At 38.3% G+C, this 23849-nt stretch overlaps 1 protein-coding gene across 1 annotated transcript in view; it reads left to right on the plus strand.

Moving 5' to 3' along the window:
* The window catches only part of UNC80 (unc-80 subunit of NALCN channel complex), a 211302-nt gene that overhangs the window by 90071 nt on the left and 97382 nt on the right, over positions 1-23849 (plus strand). The window contains exons 23-28 of the mRNA XM_087857241.1: positions 1827-2039; positions 5345-5480; positions 8330-8463; positions 14271-14436; positions 19517-19717; positions 21736-21836. Coding sequence (XP_087713367.1) covers positions 1827-2039; positions 5345-5480; positions 8330-8463; positions 14271-14436; positions 19517-19717; positions 21736-21836 — 951 coding nt within the window. The remainder of the gene's footprint in view (positions 1-1826; positions 2040-5344; positions 5481-8329; positions 8464-14270; positions 14437-19516; positions 19718-21735; positions 21837-23849) is intronic.

Raw genomic sequence — 23849 nt, forward strand, 5'->3', positions numbered from 1 at the left:
AAATGCTTAAAGGGCTAACTTACTTGAATCATTCAGTGTGCTTGAGATACTATGGTACTCAAAGAATGAAGTAACCAACTCTGCCTAAGAGGAAAGAGATTACGGAAGGCTTCTTAGAGGAAGTATCTTATTCTTAAAAGTGGGAATTTGCCAGATGGAAAAGGAAAAAAAATTTGCCAGCTCTGCAAATCATGGAAACAACGTATGAAAAGGTATAAGATGTCATATTTGGGTGACTGTAACCAGTTTGATGTAGTTAGATCACCAAGTACTTGATAGAGGGATAGAAAGGGAGAAGAACCAGATAACAAAGGTTGAGTATCTTTATTCATGTTATTATTGAGGTGGATGGAGCCTATAATAAATTTTAAGTAGGAAAACAATGTGATCATATATTTGTGTTTTAGAGAGTAACATTACATGACATTAATATCCCATTTTTAAGCAATGACTTTTTACATACCTTCTAGAAATCATCTTTTGCCAAGATTTAGATGTATATAAATTAAGACAATGCAGATACTGAAGAGGAACTGGCATAGATTTGGGCATTAGAGAGACCTGGTATTGAATCCTGTGGTCACCTCTTCCCAGCTGTGTGATGGTAGAAAAGTTATACCTCATTTTTAAAAACATTGAAATGAAGATGTTATTTCTAGACCAGAGGTTTGTTATTATAATTAAGAATTACAACTCATAAAAACTAATTGGCATGTAATTGATATTCTCTATATATTAACCCCTATTTCAACATTGTAGATCAAGGTATTGTTAAGAATATTATTATTTGAAATGATGGAAAGTGTTTCAATTTGAAAGCCTATAGTTACTAATCAACTTATGGTTATTAGGTAACTCTGAGGTGATGCCTAATATTGTGATGTATTTTCTTAAATTAGCACAAGTTAAAATACACATTAATTGTTGATGTGTGTATTTTTTTTGTGACCTGTTGACCTTCTAGGGAAACTTCATATGCCTTCCCTTATTTATTTATTTATTTAACTTGTAAAGATTTCAATAGGTAGCTGATACCAGTTTCTGGGTATCAACTAAAAGTTGGTTCTTTTATTTTTTTTCAAACACATCTTGACATGACAAGATGGAACCATATTTCTATTTTTCTGAAAAATGCTGTTTTTCATTTATCAATTAAATAATTTCTTCTTTGTCAAACATTTTCAATTGAAACCATGCCTATTTAAGCAGAATTTGATCTGTTATTCATGACCAAGTCAGGAGAAAAAAAGACTAACTCAACAAAATCTAATAAGCACTTCCTTTTCTTACTAGCCAGAATGTGCAGAAACAACAGAAACAGAAAGAGTACTTCTTTGGGGTGTGTGGATGGTCACTGATAACAGATTATTGTTGGAACAAAATCACTATGGACTCCCTTGATTAACATAAGACTAGTTCTAGAAATTGAATATTTGTTTGCTTCAGGTTAAAATTTTAGGTTTAACAAAAGCTTCATATTGGAAAATTCCTTTGAAAATTATCTCGCTCTCACATTCAAATCCCAGCTGCCTCTTAACTATGCAAAGACAGAGTCATGAAATTACTTGAGATTCTTCAAAAGGGGAAAACTAAACACAGAAATCTACTTAAAATGTCTAATTCTTCAGTATCCCAATTTGCCTTCAAGGATTCATTTTCCAGAATTCCTACTACCATTAACCATGATAATACTACCCTGGGAAATATGGCTAACCTCAATCAAGATATTGAGAGTAAAAGAAATTAAGAGTACATAGTAATTCCCGTGAAGGTCGGCCTATTGTTCATTAATCCCACATCATTCTTTCCTTAACAACCATCCTCAGGAAGCTCCCGTGGTAGCCAGAGCAGCTCTGTTCCTGGAATGTGCCCGGTTTGTTCACCGCTGCAACCGTGGCAGCTGGCCAGAGTGGATGAAAGGGCATCACGTGAATATCACCAAGAAAGGCCTTTCGAGGGGCCGCTCTCCCATTGTGGGCAACAAAAGGAACCAGAAACTGCAGTGGAATGCTGCCAAGCTCTTCTACCAATGGGGAGACGTGAGCTTTTGATTTTCTTCTATAAAAATTGGGGCGCTTGAGTGACGTGAAGAAGTTCTGTGTTTATGTTTGTTTGGTAGACAATTTATTAAGTGTCTGTTATGTACCAGGCACTGAACAAAACGTCATAGGGGAAAATAAACTTTAATTCATTTAATCTTCCCAAGAAATCTGTGAAGTTAGACATTATCTCTTCTGTCTCTCTCCTTGGTCCTCTGCCTCCTTCCCTTGTATAAATGTAGACATTCCCAGAATTTGTTATAATTTTTTCCTGCATAACCTCCCCCAGGGCCACATTTATTCCTGTGTTTTCAACTATAACCTGTATGTCAGTGGCACAGACTTCTGTATCCACAACACCGTTCAGATCCCAGGCCAACATTGCCAACTGCACTCCGGAGGCATTCACTTAATACCCCAAAACACAATCTGACCAAAGTAAAACTCTTCTTCCCATATAAATACACCCCCATCTGCAAACCTTCCTGAACTTTCTATTCTTATAAATGGTACCACCATTATCTAAGATGACAGCCTTTGAACACATTCCAACCTTCCTTCCCTCCCTTATTGATTCCACCTCTTCCATGTCCCCACGGCCCTGCTAGGTCACATATTCATTCCTTCTCATCTGGATAATGCAGATATTTTCCTATTTGGTCTTCTTCCCACAGTCTCCCCTCATCTGACCCACCCTACACACTGTCAATAAAATGATCTCCATATGGCAGAGCCCATCTAAAAGCAGAACATTCATACTTATCTCCTGGCTTCCAGATTTGCCCCCTCTAAATCATTCTCCAAGCTGCTCTCACAGTGATTAGACTAAAATGCAAATCAGATGGTGTTTCTTACTAACTTATAATGCTTCAGTGGCCCTCCTTTTCCCTTGGGATAAAAACCCAAATTGCTTAGTCTGGCATCACTGCTCTCTCTTAATATTCAAACCATACCAAGATTATGGATGATGAGGTCAAATGAGCTAATATATCTAAAAGACCATTTATCTCAATCCTTTGTATCTAAGAGGTATTCAATGATAATAAGTTATTACATGAATTTTTAAAAGGATACATGGTTTGTGCATTTCTAGGCAGTTAACAGAGTCTCTCGAATGAGTATGGGTTATCCTCCATTCACACATTACCTTTCATCCTCCAGAATGCAAAATGCAGTTCGGCTTCAAGAACTGTGGGATCTAGTCCCAGTCCACCTTGCCAGCCTTCTTGCACAGGATTTCCTCTCACAAAATTGTGCTTTGACCAAGTAACTTACTTGTCAGTCTCTGAGCACATCACTGTACTTCCTTGATGGATCTTTTGGAACTCTCCATCTGGAGTACCCACCCCTCCCCTTCCCCATTAGCCAAAACACCAATTCTTCAAAATCTGCAGCAGAGAGACACTCTATGATTCTCTGAACTGAATGAATCTAATCTGTCCATCTTCTAAACTATTTAAAGTGCTTTTTGTCTCTTTTGACATTGAATGTGTTATTTTGATGTGTCGTTGCCTCCCCATGAGACAGCTCCTTGAGGGGAAGAGCAAAAAACAGGCACCCCGTGTTTGAATCCCAGACCACAGTTTGCTGAGTCACCTTGAGCAAGACTTTCGACCTCTCTAACCTTCCAGTTGCTGAACAGTGATTCTTCTAAATGAAGGTTTATAATCTACTAGGGCACGTGAAGCAAAGATACTGACATACTGTAACAATTTATTCAACTCTGTTTTATTTAGTACCTGACAAATTACCTCACTTAATAAATGTTAGATGAAAGAAGAAAGGAACAAACCTATCCTCAAGGCATTTTTTTTAGCCTTGGAAGAGACCTAGAGTTCTAAATTATTATTTAGACATTTAGTATTATCCCAGACAAGTTCATTTTCTGAGCAACCCTTTAAGCTTTATGAACTGTGGATTTAACTTAAATTGCTTAGTGTCAACATCCTGGAATGATCGATGCGGATTTTTTTTTCCCCTTTGAATCTCACTATTAAGTTTGTTGGCTCCACTCCAGACTCATAATTGCATGTCTCCTTCCTTAGAGAAGATCTCCAGAATAGTAGCATCGGGATAAGGCTTTTTGTTGAGGAAGTAGTTTTTGTTTTTATGTTTTGTTTCATTTGCTTAAAACTTCTCAGGTTAGTGACTTAACTTTTAGGAAGTCGTGATACCTTTTTTACATTGTTTTCTTTCTCACTGATACAGTTTTTGTTACTTGTCACTCAATTCCAGAATTTAAGGAGACCTTTTTGCTTCCAGATAGCCAAGACATTCAAACAACTTGTGTTTTCATTTGAAGACATATCCTTGTCAGTTTCCAGTAGAAAGTCTTAATTTCATGCATGCCCAGAATCCAGCAACTTCTCTAAATATTAAAGAAGTAATACAGGAAGGAAGAAGAAAATTAGCTGGAATTTTGTTTTTACTAATGCACAGAGTGACCAAGCTATCAAACCCCAAGTTCAGTGCTCATTTTAGCTTTTGACTTTCCTTCCTAAGCACGTATCTCTTCTTGTCTTGTACACAGTGTATAATTGGAAAATAAAAAGAATTATAAAGAGGTGGCATATTTTGTCTCTTTATGGAAAATTCCTTTTGGTAAATCAGACAATATAGTGCATGATGATTCAGAAGAACAGATAGCAAGTATTGGTTCTATGTTTATGTTGGGTACCCTGCCAAAAGAATAGTTAGTATTTCTTACTAGTTCATAGAGTATCATGGAGTGAGGGAACAAAGTCTATAAAAAAGCCATTAATTATGTACCTAATGGCAGATATAAATAAAACTGCTGTACTAGAATTCATGCCAACCTCCAAACTCATTAGCATGGCAGTGACATTCTCATAGAATAGCATAACCGGAAGCACTCTGAGGAACTGTGAATTCTTGGGGTTTTTTTTTACTACAACAAAATCCTCCATTAAAAACAACTGCGTACTCCCTTATAGGAGACCTGTAAAATAAATGACTTTCAAGTAAGTAGAAATACTTTCAGAAAAAAACTTGTGTGAGAACACAAAAGTATTGTTCCAGTTCCTACAAGTCTTTAAATGACCTTGGAGATAGCGCCAATGCCATCCACCTCTGGGTTTCCACACAGGGAAACATGGTGGCAACACCACCGTGGCACATAGAGGAGGCTTCTGCTGTATGTTTTGGTATCAGTCTCTTGGTTTAACGTGCCTAGTACTTTATACATACCTTCCCATTAACAGTTGCTTGTGACCTCTGTAATGTGAGAGCCTGTTCTGCAGTCTGACATACTTTGTGCTGTTTCACTCTTTTTCTCCCCATGGTAGGCGATTGGTGTCCGGTTGAATGAGCTGTGCCATGGGGAAAGTGAGAGCCCCGCCAACCTGCTGGGTCTCATTTATGATGAAGAGACCAAGAGGAGACTGAGAAAGGAGGATGAGGAGGAAGACTTTTTAGATGACAGTAAGGCGACTCCCTTTACTACAAGAACCCCTGCTTGTAAGAATCTCTGCTTTAGGAGCACTTAATACTTCTCTTTCCTCTTTCACATTCTTACCACCTTCCCATGTCTCCCCACTGCACCTTTTCCCCTATTCCCTGTGCATGGATGTAACGCATGTGCATAAAGCCACGCAAAGAGAGGGCAAGAACCAGAAAGAGAAGACTATAGACAGAGACTAGGAGTTGCCGGCAATATGGAGCATCCGTTGCCTTGTAGTCTATGACTCCTCCTAGTGTACAAAAATGACTTTGAGGCCTCTCTGAGAAAATGTAGTGGAAAATTACAGACCCAGTAGAGGTTTAATCGGGTTTTACATTTTGTTATTGCTCTTGGAGATTAAAAAAGAAATTAGACCAAATCGAATTGAACATGAAATGCTTCCCAGATCATTGTAGTGGATTGCTTAGAATAATTACTGTATTTAACATGAATTTGAAATATTAAATAATTTAGATGGTTAGACTGTGAATGTCTGCTGTACTGTACTTATTTGTTAAAATTAGAAGGAATTCCTACCATAGAAGAGTAGAGACAAAGAGATTCCTGTACATTCCTCTTCAACGCCATTTTGTGCACACATGTGTTCTATACCATATGAGCTTGTCGTGTATGTGTAACCACTGCCTTTTATGGACTATGCAATTCCTATATGGTAATGGACTTAGTACATTATCTGATGAAGACAGTGAGGCCTCTTCCTCTTGACTTTCCCTAGCAATTTGAAATTCAAACTCCCTGATTATGTTAAAGACTATTCTTAGTTAAGTGATACCAAGCCTCCTTCATCTTTCCAGTCATGAAATGTAAAAGGATGACTAGGATGTAATAATGTGCATAATTAAATAATAATCAAAGAAAACTTATTGTCTTCTTTTTCACTTTTATACCAAGGATTTCTTTTTTTTTTTTTTTTTCATCTTTTTGCCCTATCTCAGCCTTTATCACATTGGAGCCAATTTTCCTGACTTAGCTGTTGATAAAACACCAAATTCTGACATCAGTCTTTCAGCCTACCAGTGAACGTTGCCTCCCAAAGATTCCCTCAATTTCACAAGAGTCTAGACTATCCTGGAATACCTCTGAGTAGTAGAATGGAGAATGGGATTGGGTCCTTAGGACCAGTAAGGACTATCCAGCAAACACAGAACCTAGTGATAGCCTATCAGAAACAATCCCCAAACTGGCCTGGATCTCCTAGGGGTCCTTCAGAACAGAGAGGAGCTAAAACAACATTAGATGGGTACATCCTCACAGGCCAAAATGAACTTTAATCTCCATGAGACCACACAGGTATCCTTTACCAATATGTTATGCCTGATACTTAGGTTTTTTGATAAGAGCATGTAGTACTCAATTCTTGTTCATTTTAACAGAATATTTCAGATGATAGTTACAAGAGAGCCTGGACTAAGACCAAGTTCATTGTTTACAGGATTGCCAAGAAGAATCTGGATGATAACCTTGGGACAGATCCAGAAGTTTATACTGAATATTTAGTGTTAGATTATTGTTTAAAAACTATTGCACATCCAGACAATTTCTGGAGTTATGTAGTCTCCATTGAATGTAAGATTGGGATGTCTGGCTTAGTTCCACTTTCTTGTCAGTACATAGCTCACCTTGAATTTAAAAGATAATTATGGCTCAGGTATCAGTCTAGGAATTCTAGAGGAGTTTGTCTCTTTGGTTTGTTTGTCTCCTCAGTTCTTAATAAGAGGCAATGTCCCTATCCACATACTATCTCTGGAGAAAAAATAATGGTTTTCATGAGGAAATGATAATCAGATATCTTCAGAAAGAACATAATTTCCACCTACTCTCAGTATAAGCCATGATATACAGATACAGATATAGATATAGACAGATAGAGATAGATGATAGAGAGATAGATATATCCTATTCAATTAAGAAAGCCTAATACGCAGGAAATATTTTTAAAATATGTTAGGAATGTTGATATATAATGATATTGTGATTGCTTGATGCTTTGAATCAAAATAGATAAGTATTTTCTTTCTCTTATGAGAGGTAGAACTCAACATTGCTTTGGTCTTCTTCAGTGTATTTCTGCAGGATTAGTGACAACATGTATCTGAAAACTAATCTTAAGAATTTTAAAAGTCTCTGGTGTCACCTTGGCCATTTTCTGCCTTTAGAGCAAAATCTGGGTCTATGATGGAGGCAACACTGTACTCGTTCAAAGGCTGGTATTCTTCAGAGCAAAGGAGAATATTTGCATACTTCTAGTGTAGCTATGGTTTAATAGGATAGGCTAACTTGTATAAAGCGTATGCTAGAGGTGATCAAGTATGCCTTGTCTATGCTACAGAAACACATCTGGGCTAAACTGGAAGCAACATCACTGCCCTCAAGAAAAATCTCTCTTATAAAATGAGCTGGCAAGATTTTTGTAGTGCCAAAACTACTTCACCGCCCTGTGCATAGTCTAAATCTGATTAAATAAGCAATGTAAAGATCTTGCAAGACTGCTTTCCATTTCTGTTTTTGTTAAAAGGCTTTCTAGCTTAGTGGGCTGTGTTTTTTTACTCTATGAGCCTTAAGGAAAATAATTTAGTTCTTATTGATTGATATTTTAATACTAAGGAACTCACTCTTGAATTACAAAATGGAGGTAGAGAAAGGTAATGCACAGATTACGCTAAAGGGAATAGGTCAATTGACCATGAATAGGTACCATTCTCATACACAGTTTCATTTGGGACATTTGTAGCTTTGTCCATCAAACCGTGCCTCTCTGTATTTTTTTCATTGGTTTGTTTATTTATGAAGGAACCCTTTCATTCCATAGGTACTGTGAACCCCTCTAAATGTGGTTGCCCCTTTGCCTTGAAGATGGCAGCATGCCAGCTTCTCCTGGAGATCACTACCTTCCTGCGAGAAACCTTTTCTTGCCTGCCCAGACCACGTACTGAGCCTCTGGTGGTAAGTAAAACATGGGTGTTAATAATCTGGCTACTCAGAGAGGCCAGACATGTGGCTAGGTTTTGAGTATCCATAGTTTCCTCAAATGCCCAATGGCCAAATGTATCATATAATTTAAAAAATTCAACCAAGGTATCTTCATAATAAAATCTCTTTTTTTCTATTACAAAAAATAATAATTCTGAAGTTGACCTTGAAATTGCTGAAGATAGCACCACTGGGTAAAACATTGGATTAATCGCTGTCAGTCATGCTAGAATGTCTAAGAGCCTTTTGACCAAGAAGAGGACTTAGGGATTGCCATCTGGGAGACACAGAGTCCATGGAAATGAAAGGTGTGCTCCAAACTGGAATTGTGAGCAGGCTTGTAAAGGTGAAACCATACGACTGCTTAACTTGTTTGAAACTTGATGCTGGCAGAATTTAAACTATCTAATACAAGATTGGCTATTTAGCTAACAGGTGTTACACGATCTCTATTTTAATTCAAAGTAGAAGGATGTGTGCCGGAAGGCGGTGGAGTTACAGTCGACAAGTGGCAATTGACAAAGGTAAAAACTTCATGGTGTTCTGAGAAATGAAACAAGAGAGACACACATAGGCCCTATTTCCCCGGTGTCCTTTGGTATCTATTTTGAGTTACTCTCTTAGCAATGCTTACTTCGTTGTGAATCTTCTCTCATAAGCCTTTAGGTTCTTTACTCTGCAAACTATGAGGAGTTCTACTGCCAGCATTTTTTAGAAATTACTGACAGAATTTTTTTGTCCTAAAAATTTAACAGCTCATAAATCCATATGGAAATGTGCTTCCAATGAATTTTCTCATTTAAGTTATGGACAAAAAGACTTGTTTAAGTATTTAGCATGTAAACATCTCTAAACATATTTTTATTCCTGCCGTACTTCGTATGGATACGAATAGGCAAAAGAAGACCACGCACGCACGCACGCATACCCCTGCACCATCAAGGCCTGATTTGTTTAGCAGAGTATACCAGCACTCTGCAAGGGCCAGGCGTCTTCACAGAGTGTGTGGGATGGGCACACCTCAGAGCCGATTTTCCTTGGCCCATAGTCCTCTAATAGGCACCAAATTTCCAGTGGTTCTTTCATTTCAGGCACCATCTCAGCCAGAGCTGAGAAACCAGACAAATTCTTTTTTATTTTCCCTTTACACAAGACTTAGACTACTCTACCAGAAAAATTGTTACACAATCTACGCGCTTCTATTTTCGCCAGTTTTACGGTCTACCAGCTCTCCTGCTTTTTTAACCAAACTGGGCAAGAACAAGGCTATACCCCAATCCCTGGGGGGAAACAAAAGAATTGGTGCTATTATCCCGAGCCCTGCCTCTACCTCTGGTTTTCCAACGTCTGGAAAACCTGTTCCCTCACACTCTAAGACGTAAGGTGGATATTTTCAAGTTGGAAACATTTGTGGGTAAAATGTATGTTTTCAAGAGAGACATACCAGTATTTGGACTGTGAAACTACGTTTTTTGCTGTCAGAAAGCGAAGTTCTCCTACTGCCCTTATTCCATTTTCCTATTAACCTGGGCCTTTAATTTTCTGAATGTCACCTTTGCTACTCTATTCAGACTACTCTATAAAATCAAATCAAGGCCACACATGTGTTTAAAATCAAGTGGGATGAAACATCTGATCTGTAAAACCTCTCTTAGTGCTATTTTGTCAACATTCTAATTATACTGAAGCCTTCATAAAAGCATGGTGATACATCTACTTTTCATTTTTCAGATTTTTATTTGATCACCACTCTGGTCCATTGTGATTTAAAAAAAAGTCATAAAGTTTGACTCAGTTATTTTTGTTCTCCCTTTCAATTCCACAAAGCTAGAGTTTAATGTCCCTTATTATTATAGCAAATTTCATTTTTAAAAAAATCAATCAAACCTTCTAAAAATTACTGTAGAACCAATTGGCAGACTAGTGGAAAATGGCAAGAAATTAAGCTAAAACAGCCTTCCGTCATTCAGTCAAGGAGAAGAAAGTGTTCACAACTGCATCACCTTTACCAAGGCTTTAGAGAGCCTTCATTCATTACACTGGGATTTTTATTGTCCAGTGTAGGTATGCATTATGTTGGGATGTGACCTTTATAAAATAAATGGGAATCTTTCTCTCATGTTTAATCCAACTTTGATTGATGGGGAAAAAAAACCACATACACACACCTCAAGTTGCATTCCAAGCTACTGTAAACAGCGAGTTTAATAAAACTGTTTTACTGACACAGAAGCTGTAAATGCTGCAATTGTTCTTTAAGAAATTTTATTAAACAGTGAGTCTAACAGTTGAAGCATAAATACCATCAAAACGAACTATTATAAAGTTTTAACAAAACACTTCCTGCAAGGGTATCTACAGATCTTGAAAACAATTTTTTTTTAGTTCAGTAACATTTTAATAACAGTAAAAATAATAACTACCCTAATTACAAAATAATAAAAGCATAAGGTAGTAAAATAATCACATTAGAAGCTATAGACATTCTCCAATCTGTGGCTTAAGGATAGAAGAAAATCAGAGACATAAACTTTCTACCAAGGGAAAAAGTCTTTTTAACAGATATTGCCATTAGGCCCTTTCCAAAATGGATGAGATTTTCAGGTGAAATTTCTGTTTGAAAAAGTCCTAGTTATATCCAAAATATGGAAGAGAAAGCAGAAGAACTGAAAATAAAATAATTTAAATAAAAGTTAATTTGTTTAACCATAGTTGTTTCTTGGATAGGGTCAGGAAATCCCAGGAGGCACTCACTGAATTGATTGGGGGATGGAGGTAAAAGAAAAGGCAAAATGATATCAAAAGTTTTTAAAAGTTAACAAAAAAATATTTTTACCAACTTAACAATTTTTTCCCGGATACCTAGATGCAACTTAAATAATGTGCTTTTTTTTTAAAGAGCTTCAGATAACATATTAATTCAATGTTTTCATAAATCATACTAATAACTAATATCTTAAAAGAAAGCATTTTTACAAGATTCATAATCTAAAATAGCATAATAATCAAAATTTTCTCTAAACAATAACTTCCAAACTTGAGGACAATAAAGACATAGGTTTTGTTTTTTGTTTTTTGTTTTTTTTATGTTCAGTTAGCCAACATATAGTACATCATTGTTAAATAGAGAATTTTGTTTGTAAAACTGCTGGTCTATACAGATGTTTACCAACTGAATTAGTGAAACCAATAACCAATGGCCAAACAACATGAATTAAAACAAGTAATTCCCATCCAATGGATAGATGAGTCCGTAATAATAAAGAAAAAAATGCTAAGGAAGTCTGTTGTCTACATTCGTTCATTAGAGAAAACACATATTGGATGCTTTTTGCAAGATTGTGCTAAGGACTGTACCAAATATGCTGATGGTATTTAACAAATCAGTTTATAAAAAATATACTGCTGGATTCCAAATGTTCCTAAAATTAAAAAATCAGAAACAAAACACAATTTACATATACCAAGACTAACTGATGAATATTTACTGGGAGTAAGACTATGAACAAAAGGTGGTGTGATAGAGGATTGGTGGTGATATAGAGATAAATATATTGAAACAAGAGAACCAACACATAAAAAATTATTTCCTGGTATGAAATATAAGAGTGGCCCTGAGAAGGAGGCAGAAGGACCATGGTTGGCCAAAGGAGGGGCTGGAAAAACCTGAAGAACCTTTCTGTAAGAGGTCATATTTGAATATAGCTTTGAAAGAGTGATGGAATTTTGACAAATGGATAAAAGAAGAAATTGGAAGAGGTAACGACTTTTGAGAATCAGAGTTGTTATATTACTTTTTATCTTAAGAAATTTATATAATTAAGTTTGGCTAACAAAATACAAAATATATTAGGTTTTCTTTTTTTTTTTCTAAAAGGGGTTAATTTCAGGGAAATAATTATATTCCTAGAATATTTTTTGACAATGCTAAATACATTCCATGTAGTTCCTTTATTTTTCATGATGTGATCTAATTTTCTGGGTATCAAAGTATAACTTCTGTTCTTAATTGAAAGGACAAGAAAAAACATCATGTAGAGTCTAAAGTTTCATTTATTAGGGACGCCTGGGTGGCACCGTTGTTTAAGTGTCAGACTCCTGGTTTGGGCTTAGGTCATGACCTTAGGGTTGTGAGATCGAGCCCCATATTAGGCTCTGCACTAAGTGCAGAGTCTGCTTGGGATTCTCTCTCCTTCTCCCTCTGCCCCTCCTGCTCGTGTTCTCTCTCTCTCTGTGCGTCCAATAAATAAATCTTTTTTAAAAAAGTTTCATTTATTAATAACAATTAAAAGCATAAAATTCCAATCGGGGCAAAATGGGCTTTTTTTAAAAAATGTTTTTGTTTTCCATATCTATATGAATCTGCGGACTTACGTTGTATTTAGAAAAAAAATGCTCTGTAGAAATAAAATTAGCATTTTATGTACTTTTCCTTTATCAGGTCCTCCAAAAGTGTTTTACAGATTAACAATTAAATATGATCTCCTGAATGAACAAATCTGCATTCATAGAATAGGTCAGTTTTCAACTGGGGGCCTCATCAACCAAACTCCAACCAAATACTTTTCCTCGCCAAGGCTTACATTAGGGTATGGGCTTATGCTGTTCATAAGCACATAGTCATGGAACCCCTCTTGTACTTCTGGAAGGGAGTGAGAAGTTCCTCCAATGCCTGAGCATATTTTGAGCCTCTGGACCTCACACATGAAACTCGTTAAGTCTGAACTGCTTTTTCCCACTTGTTTGCTGAGCTATCTTGAAGTCCTCGCGACAAAACTCCAACATCACCTCTTTATTCATTTCCATTTCTGCAGAAATTTAGCTGTTTAGAAGAGCAAAAACATAGCATTTTACGGTTCTAGAAATCAGAAGTCTGACAAGAGTTTCACTGGGCTAGAGTCAAGGTGTCAAGAAAACTGTACTCCTTTTTGGGACTCCAGAGAAGACTCTGTTTCCTTGCCTTTTTTTCCATTTTCTTGGGTGACCCACATTCCTTGGCTCGTGGTCCCTCTTTCCACCTTCAAAGCCAGTAATTTGGCATCTCTCTCACTCTTCTGCTGTAGTTACATCTTTCTTTAACCACAGCCTGGAAAAGCTTTCTGCCTTTAAGGATTTGTGTGATTCAGCTGGGCCCACTTGGCTAATCCAGGATAATTTCCCATCACAAGACCTTTAAGCTAAATCCACGTGAACACAGTCCCTATTGCAATGTAAGGTAACATATTTACCCGTTCCTAGGATGAGAACATGGACATCTTGCGGGGCGGGGGGCATTATTGTGCCTCCAAGTCTGATTTCTAAGTTCCTGTTCTTTCTCTCTGTCTGGGAATTTATCCTGTGTTTGCCTTCTCAGTCTCTGTCTCAAGATTCTGAGTTCCTTTAGGGCAAGAACCATTTCTTATTTATCCCCCAGTACCTAACACATTCATACTCAATGCGTGATCGTTTAATAAATAGATAAATGCCAAAAATGCCATTTAAACTGTGGACGAAGAGTTAATAGGTGAGGAAGCTAATTCTAGAGTTGAAACAAGGTCTGTGCTTTTCAAAGATAAAATGTGAGGGAAAGGGAAAAACTATGAGTTAGGAAAGATTTTTTTCTTTAATTCAAGAAACGTCTTTAATGGCCACAATCTGAAATTGACAGTAGAGAAAGAGGAATTTGGCTCTGTGCAAATTCAGCTGGGTGCAATTCAAAATGGAGGGAGGTTTGCTGCAAGACCGATGCAGTGCTGAGGAGATGTGAGCGTTCACGTACTCCTTCCTCGCTGACATTGCAGGACTTGGAGAGCTGCAGACTTCGTTTGGATCCTGAGTTGGACCGGCACAGATATGAGAGGAAGATCAGCTTTGCTGGGGTCCTGGATGAAAATGAAGACTCAAAAGATTCCCTCCACAGTAGTAGCCACACCCTCAAATCAGATACGGGGGCCGAGGAGAAGAAAGGTATGGAAAAGCAAAAATTCTTTTCACGTTTCAGTGTTTCTCATAGGATATTTGGCCTGGGGTCCACACTACAGAATTGTATGCCCAAAGAAGTCCAAAACTGTTGGCTACATACAGTACTGTGTCCACTTAACGAGGTAGGAAACCATGCTAGTTAGGAGCTGGACGTGACAGTCTGAGAAGTTTCGGGTTGTACTTCCAGTTCAGCAACTCCCCATATCCCACTGATGCCATCCGTTGCTTGTCTGATGAACCCTTATTTCATGTACCAGTAAGAAAGAAAAAATACTTCCCATTCAGCCCGTATGCAATACTTTGTTACCATTTAGTCTGTTTCATTCTTACTGAAAGAGGACTTTCAGACTTAATTAGATGCAGATTTTTAATTATCGATACATATCATCCTTGTGCAGAAAAAAAGGGGGGGAACATATCAATAGAATAAACTTGTTGAAGTTTTTCTAAACGATCTTCAATTCTAGGTTCAAATTTCTTAATCGTTTTCAACTCAGCATTGTCAGTGTCCATGTTTTTCTCTAGGATAATGTCCTCTGTGTCATTAGACTGTTAGTACTATGTCATTTCTGAAACGAATCTGTAAAAGAGGTAAAGCTGTTGGTGTTACGTACGTAACCCAGCCTGCACTTGTATGAAGCTAGCCTACTCTCATACTCACTACGTGCTTCTGGAAGGTGTCCAAACACATCTGACTTAGCACCCCCCACCCTCCCTCACCCAACTCCCATTTGGCTCCTTGGAGCTAAAAGACACTGACACCATCCTTTACATTTTGTTGCTGGTGCTTTAAATGCTCACGTGGACAGAAGCAATAACAACTGTGTCACAACTGCTCCCTGGCACTACTGATCCTAGGGTGGCATCAGTTGTAAGACAAATCTCAAGTTCAGATGTGTTAAAATGTGAAAAAAACTACATCTTATAATGGTAAGATGTAACAACCAGTCGTATGACCTTGTCCAAGTCACTTACCTTCCAAGCCATGGTTTTCTCCTCTTTAAAATTAGTTTGATGACACCTACAGCATCGTGATATTGAAAGCTTTCAATGAGAACGATGCGAGCCCAGCATAAGCACAGTACCTGGTACAAAACTGGTGGAAAATAAATAGTTGTTGTTTCTTGTTTATATCACGAGCCTATAGACTAGAACCGACGCGGAAAATTCTAAATATAAACTAAAGATTTTACCAAGCTTTAAGTTGCTTTCAAGGGCTCCTTTAACTGTTAATTTCTCTATCAGATTTTGCTAGTTCTTAAATTCCACTTCCCTTCAATGTTTTTCTAATGAATTTTGATTATAAGAATATCAGTACGTTTGTTAAGAATCAAAGATGATTTTATGCATTTATGTATTTTCTGGTATCCTATAGAAAATGACAGTTAATGTTGGATAACTGAAGGAATGAATGACTCCAGGAAGGAATAGCCCTAGATTGAGAAAATAGAAAATCTTTAAAATCTTCTAAGGAATGGATGTACACTGGAAAAAATTTTTAATATTTTAAGGTCAGATTATTGTCATGACATTTTTAAAATGCAAATAATCATTCTATTGTATTGAATTTATGGTAAAACAACAATTTATTAGCCAAGTCTTAGCAATTTCTGGGCATGAAGAAGTATCAAGTTGATATTTTTACAACTATTACTTTTTCGGATAATGCTAACTGCATATGATGAAAAACTCACATTTTTAAACATATCTCAAGGGGATTTTTTTTTTTTTTGCCTATTCAAAGTTATTATGCTAAGTATTGTTTAAAGAAGCTGAAATAAAAATTCCTAATACAGACATGATTAAACTTGAAACAGAGGAAATCCAACACTGTTTAAAAAAATAAAACATCAGATCAATTTTTAAGAACATTTTAATTTCATGATTATCATTTATGTAAATTTCCTTTGATGTTCAAAACCACAAATGCTTAGTATTTTTTCTCCTCATAGAACAGCTATGTTAATATTTGAAAGTTGGTTAATAAATGAACAGAAAGCTGAAACTATAAATAAAATGAGAACATATTCATAAAATGTCCTTCACTGGTTGGCCAAAATCTTCTTGAAGATTCCTCCATATTCCTTAATCCTTTGATAAGTTGATACCAGCTGCTAAAGCCAGGGGGACTCTGTTAAATTAGATTACTAAACTTTTACTTAAAATTTTATACCATCTGTTTTCATAAAAGCTAAAGATGTTGCTCTTGAAATAAACAACCTGAGGACAATTCAGATTCTACTGGGGAAAACAAATGTGAAATAATCCTTAAACTAAAAATGTCTGCCTAAAATCCCCAAGCAAGGTCTGCCACATCATTTTACCCACATTCCGAAAACAAACGAAGATTGGTATTCCAAAATACGACACCAAGATGCGTCTGATTATTCAACAATCATCTATTGAGCACCTGCTATATGTCAGGCACTATTCCAGGTTCCCAGAATACAGCAATGAACAGGAAGAAACATTTCCCACATATATTTTAGTTTTTATTAGCTAAGAGTCCATGTTAGTGAATAGCATCAAAGACTAGACTTTCAAATAAAGACAAATGATACAAAGTAAAACACATGAAGGTCAGAGAATTGGTCATGACCTGGAGTGGGAGAGATGTAGTCAGAGAAGGAACCCATAGGTGGCAGTGAGCAGAGACCTAGATGATGTGAAGGAGCCAGGCATGCAGATTGTTGAGGGAGGAGTCTTCCAAGCAGACACAACAGTGAGAACTCAGCTCTGAGGCAGGAATGAACATGGAACATTTGAAGAAGGGCAAAGAGACCAACATGGTGGCAACGGAATGACTTGGTGGAAGATGGGCAGGAAATGGGGTCAGATAGGTAGGCAAAGGGCATATTAAATAGGATCTGTAGATGTGGTTAGAAATTTAATTCTGTGTAAGTGTGTCTGAGTGTGGTTGACAGGTTTTGACCAGAAAGGTGAGATAATATATGTATTTATGATTTATGTATTGAAAAGATGAGTCAAGCTGTGGGAGTGGGAGTAAGCAAACACATTGAGGCAGTTAACATTAGTCCCAGGAATAAGTAATGCGACTTTCAAAATCCTAGGAAATTTCGAGAAGGACTTGTTAATGGAAACAATGTGAGGTGAGAAAAAAGGAAAAAAGATGTTTTATCCAATTTAGTTGTATTTGTTTCACTTTCATATTATATTCACTTTTTGTATTTCATGTTTTCATGGAGGTAAAGGTTGACACTCAATGCTGTATGAGTTCAGTTAATGGTTTTCAGGTACAAAATCAAATCTGAATTCTAACTGCAGTGTCCTTTGTAAATAATCAGTGCCATAATTCTGAACACTGATTTTTAGTCCTACAGGATATATCCAATTATCTTTGGTAGTAGAATAGGTTCTCAAAATTGAATTTCTTTTAGGTCACATTAATTTGGGGTTATTTTCCCAAATTTATATGGTAAAAAGTATCATGAAATCAGGCAAAGAATGCAAGAGAGTGTCTCTGTTTAAAAAAAAAAAAAAGGAAAAAAAACCTCTCTAAACTTTTTTTCTACTTCCCAATCTATCTTGATATGAAGTTGTATTAGTACTCATTAAAAAATGATAATATTCTATTTCACATGTATTTCAGGTAGGTCATTAAAGCCTCAATTAAGCCTAAAAATAATATGGAAAAATGCAGCGGATGGATTTTGTGCTATAATTGAAATGGAGCATGATAGTCTATGCTCTTTGTGGAATTTATCTGGCTGGGCTGCAAGAAGTTCTATCCAGGTGTAAAATTTCTGTGCAGATGTGTTCAGGGGGCTCCACACGGCCTTCACCAGCTCCGTGGTGATGATTTTAATCTTTCTCAATCACAAAAGTAAATCAGAGATTAAGCATTGCACATGACTCAACAGGAATCTTCTGGGCTCCTTTATACGGCATTAACATATACATTTAATTACCGTCTTGTAGCTCTGTACCACCTCTCACGGTCACATGCTCATTTTCCTGTGAGCGAGCGACCGAAGACTAAAATGCTATCTTCCTGATTGGAACTGTTACAAATATTAATATCCAGGCCTTCAATAATTCATAAGAAATCTTGTTCCGGTAAGAAGAAAATCTTAGAAAAATAATGGCCCCTTCTTGATAATGACTAAGCTCTGCAAACTTTCTTTATCCTGCCCTTATCGAATCCATGTGTGACAACACCAGATCTCCAAAGGAAGAGGATGTAGAAGTATAAATGACTATGGGAAATAAAGATGCTTTTGGTTAAAAAAAAAAAAAAAGTAGGTTTCAAGTTTAAACGTGTTTCTTTTACCCTTTTATTTTCCTCACTGATGACTGTTTTTTCCAGAACACTAAAGATGAATAATGCATGTTCTTCATGGTACATATAGACTGTAAGGTTGGCTCAGGGTGTTGCAACATTTGGACTCCCATCCCACCCAGCCTTTTGCCTGAAAGAAGGAGGCTGTGACATCACTAGGTGCATTGAGAATGGAACTATTTCACACTCATGCTCACCCAAAGCACACCAGTGAAAACAGACCCTTTAGTGCCATTGCTGAGGAGCTGAGCGGAACCTACTGCTGACTGTTGGAGAGAGAAGCGCCTCTTGTTTTTATTTCTTAATGAGGTATTCCAAAATGAAGGGGTTTACATGAAGGGGTTTGCATAACTCACATAACTCTGCAAGTCCCATTTCAAAAGAAAGACAAAAACAAATGGTTTGTGGTTCTGTTGAATCAAGTGATGATGTTGTCGGAATGTACTGACGGTCCGAGGTCATGCCGCTGCAAGGGCACACTCATGCTTGTGAACCCTGGGCCAGAGAGAGAGCAGGCCGTTCCCAGCACTGATGAGCTATGTGTCCAAGAAAGAAGCTGCACCAGCCCTTCCTGGTGGACCCAGCCTCCTGCCTGCCTAACAGAGCTGCCTGACTGGGGGCTGGGGAGACGCTCCTTCCAGACATGCTGCTCGTCCCCGCCAACAGAGAGGAGGCTGTTCAGGGACAGGTTGGGGAGAGCTTGGATCTAACACTGGCTGGGGAAGACTAAGGGGGAAAAAGCCCTATTTTATTCTTTCAATACAGTTCTCAGCAGGAAGATCAGGATAGGAGGTTCCCGCCTGCTCCAGATTAAAGGAACCCGCAGTTTCCAGGTGAAGAAGGGGGGTTCCTTGTCCAGCATTCGCCGGGTCGGCAGCTTAAAGAGCAAGTTACCACGGCAGGACTCAGAGTCCGAGGCTGAGGAGCTGCAGCTGTCCCAGAGCAGGGACACTGTCACTGACCTAGGTAACATAGAGGAGTGGGGTGCGCAGGGACGTGGGGGGTAGGAAGACAGGGCCCGAATCCTGAAACAGCTGAAGCCCATTCTCTGACACATCAGGAGATGGAGAGCTGAGCCACAGGCTAGACCACACACTCAGTCTGAAACCCGTACCGCCCTTGAGAGCAGGGCTGCTCCAACCTTCACCTGCACGCAGGTGGTCTGCAAGTCTCATCAAGAGGCACGTTCTAATTCGGCAGGTCTGGGGTGGGAGCCTCTCACAAGTTTTCCGGTGAAGCTGAAGCTGCTGGTTCAGGGGCCACAGTTGGAGCAGTGAGAGAGAGTTTACATCAGGGAAAGAGACCGTTTAAACAGCAGGACAGTTTTTTGAAATCCAGAAGTTTGTGCCTCCATTCTTCTGATGAGGACCTTGAAAGCAAACTGTAGAAATTCCCTTGGGGGCAGCTAGCTAAAGGTCCCCTGTGCTTTAAAGTCTCCATTTCACAGTAAAAAGAACAAAACTCTCAGTGAGGAGAGATTGCGAGACCTGACAGTGACCGTCACCGAGTCAGTTAATGCCTCAGGGGTTTGTTTCCTCCAACTCTTCAGTGGGAATAATTCTGTCCTCCTCGCCTACTCGAAGGGATGCTCTACGGGTGAAGTTAGGGATGGTTAGGAAGTATGTGAAGCACCTGGGCGTGAGCTCTGTATACATTCAGAGCGTTCGAGGTGAAGGCTGTCCCTTCAGGATCCACAGAGACTCTTCAATCCCAGAACGTGTTAGTCCAGCGAGCCTGACGGTCATCTCACTAGCAAGAGAAAGAGATCGCAAGTGTGCGGGTGGGACTCGCCAGCTGTCTGGAATTTAGCTGTCAGGTTAAAGTTAAAGTACATTTTCTTTGCCATTCAGGCCCGTATGAGGAGCAAATAGAAAGCTCTCCTTTCTAGGCAAGTGGTTTCAGAAGTCAGTAAATGTGGATGAGTTATCGATCAAGTCCACTGCAATCGAAGCTGAGTGTACCTAATCAAAGCGGGTCTAAAATAGGAAGTATTTCTATACCTACCCACCCGCACCTTTGAAAATAACCAATTGATGCATTAGTTAAGATTCAGCTTATTTTTTAAGGAGACAATAGAAAAAAAACAAAACACCTGTGACTTCGTTTATTACAGGTCTGAAGTTATAAGAATGTCATCAGTTAGTTTGGGGAGGAAATATTTCAATTAATTATTTGAATTGATTAATGTAGCCCAACACGTTGAATCAAAATAGGCAGCCCAAAGGCATGGTTTTGTCATAGATATGACCCAGGAAAGCTTTTAGATTTGAGGGCAAATGTAGTAAATTCCTGAGAGAGATGTCCCCAGACTTTTCCACAGAGAAGAGTTTGGACAAAAGGGCTGTTCATGATTGACCACCATTGCTTATAAATTCCCTTAGATTTTGGGGGGTGTTTTTCTGGTTTTGGTTGTGGTTTTTTTTTTGTTTTGCTTTGTTTGTTTTGGTTTTGGGTTTTTTGTTTTGTTTTGGGGGGGTTTGGGGTTTTTTGGGTTTTTGTGAGGCACCACCCATTCTAGAGACAGCTCGGACAGCAAAGTCAGAGGGTGTTGAGAGTGTGGTTCTAGTCATAGTCGCAGGGCAGAGAAGGCAGCAGCACGCTCATGGCCCCTGCAGGTTGCTTGGTGTCTCTACTTACACCTGCAAGGTCTGGGCAGTCTGGAGTGGATTTGGGCACACTCAATCGATAACTTGCTCATCTCAGCAATTCAAGGACTTGACTCTGTTTCTTCTCTGCTCCCATGTCTCAAAATGGAAGCCACCATAACAGAGATCAAAAATGTCTTTGCAATTGTCTGTTCAGCTGGTGGTGAGGGGAACAGCTCCTCTTGACATTCCTCCACTAAAGTCAGTGCTGTGCCCTGTTAACCCACTGGGCCATGGTAGTCTGCCCTAGGATTCAAAAGCATGGACCACTCTACCGTATCAACATGCTCTCCAGGGAGACTGAACAATATAACCTCTCTCGGCATTTTTCTTTTGAAGAAGGGAGTCCTTGGAGTGCAAGTGAGCCCAGCATCGAGCCAGAGGGAATGAGTACTGCTGGCACAGAAGAAAATTACCACAGGAGCATGTCATGGCTTCATGTAAGTAGGAATCTCAGAAAGAGACCTGAGATCCATTTTTTTTGGCATTGAGAAAGATCTATGGAGTGAGGACAAAAGAGTATATGAAAACCATCAATTCAGTTTAGTCTCTAAGAAAAACCATGGGCTTCTATTTCAGCTAAACCTCAGAATTCTCACCAGGATTGGTAATCTGTTGGATCGTATTCAGTTTAAGCTTAACTAAAACCAAAGTTCCTTTGTTATGGCTGGCTTGTAGGCCAGCGTAAGCCAGGGAAAACCCTAAGGGACCCGGTCAGGTTGGTGACCAAGACAGCCTGGGTACCACAGATGAAGCATCACCATCAGTTTCTACAGGTTACCACAAATGCCAAGAGCAAGGTCATGGTGTCGGGCTTGTGTCTGTATAGATCTAATTGTAAACCAGAACATAGAGATCCTAAGATGGCAAAGGTTACACTTCAAAGGGCTCTTCAGAGGTCATGGGCAGGAGCGATTTCAGGGAAACTTTGGGCATGGATTAGAGTTCGGGGTTTGAGCTGAGCATGAGGAGAGAATGAGAAAGTTAAGGAAGTATGACATCAGACCCACAACTGCCTGTGCTGTTATTGGTCTTAGGTATGTTCTGTACCATCTCCTCTGATTTCCACCTGACTTCCTGGTGGGGCCAGATAAGGGCTGGCTGGTACGTAACGCTCCACAGAGTTCACAGTGCTGTGTCTTCACAACTGGCTGACTGTTTTTAAAGTAAACTCTTTAGTGAAGTCCAACCTACATCTTGAGAAGCATAGAAAACCTATGTGTACAGCTCAATAAGTTTTCACAAAGTGACAATCTGGGTAACCACCAGCAGGTCAAGAACGTTTTCATACCTCAGAAGCCCTACACATGCCCTCTACCAGTCACAGCCCTCCCCTAACAGTAACCACCCGTCCTAACTTCTAACACCATAGATTAGTTTTGTCTGTTTTGGAAGTGCATGTAATTGATGTCGTATGATATACTGTGCTGTGTTATGGTTTGTTTGGTTCATATAAAGGTAAATCCTCCAACTTTGTTCTTCCTCAAGGCGGCTTGGTCTATTCTTGGCTACATTCACTTCCATTTAAAATCACTTGTTAATTTTTTTTTTTTTTTAAGAGAGAGAGCACAAGTGCCCAGGAGGGGAGGAGTAGAGGGATCAGAGAGAGAATCTTAAGCAAGCTCCACATTCAGCATGGAGCCAAATGCAGGGTTCGATCTCACAACCCTGAGATCATGACCTGATCCAAAATTGAGTCGGACGCTTAACCGACTGAGTCACCCAGGTGCCCCTCACCTATTAATTTCTATTTAAAAAAGCTTTCAACTTAGCTTATACTGAATATAAACATCATCTAATATTGAGGAAGTGAAATCTTTATTATATTGAGTCTTCTAATGTATAAAGTGGTCTATTCCTCTATTAATTTATGTCCCACCTCTTAAATTTCCTTCAGTAATGCTTTTTATTTTTTTCTTGAAGTATTTGTGTATTTCTTTAAGTAGAAACCTAGATTTAAACATTTCTTTGTAGGAAGGTTTTTAATTACAAATTCAACTTATGTAATATGATTCAGACCATTCAGATTTTCTATTTCTTCTGGAAGCAGTTTGAGCACATTTATTTTTTCCCCCTAGGAATTTGTTAATTTAATCCAAATATTTGTATTTATTAGCAGAAAAGGTGTTTAGAACTTTCTCTTAAAATCCTTTTAAACTCCGTAGGGTCTACAGTGATGTACCCTTATTGTTTCTGGTATTGGTAGGTTTTATCTTTTCTTTCTTTCTTTTTTTTAATCAGTCTTGCCAGAAGTATGTCAGTTTTATTAACCAGAGAATCAGCTTTTGGTTTTGTCCTTCGGGGAATGTTTGATTTTTGTTTCATTAATTTCTTCTATTACCTTTATTAATTCCTTCTATTTTCTTTGAGTTTAACATGTGTTCTTTCCCTAATTTCTTGATATAGATACTTAGATAATTGATCTCCAACCGCTTTGCTAACCTATTCATTTA

This window comes from Ursus americanus, chromosome 1 (assembly GCF_024610735.1).
Source record: "Ursus americanus isolate L20-20 chromosome 1, mUrsAme1.1.p, whole genome shotgun sequence".
In the NCBI taxonomy this organism is placed as follows: Eukaryota; Metazoa; Chordata; class Mammalia; order Carnivora; family Ursidae; genus Ursus; species Ursus americanus.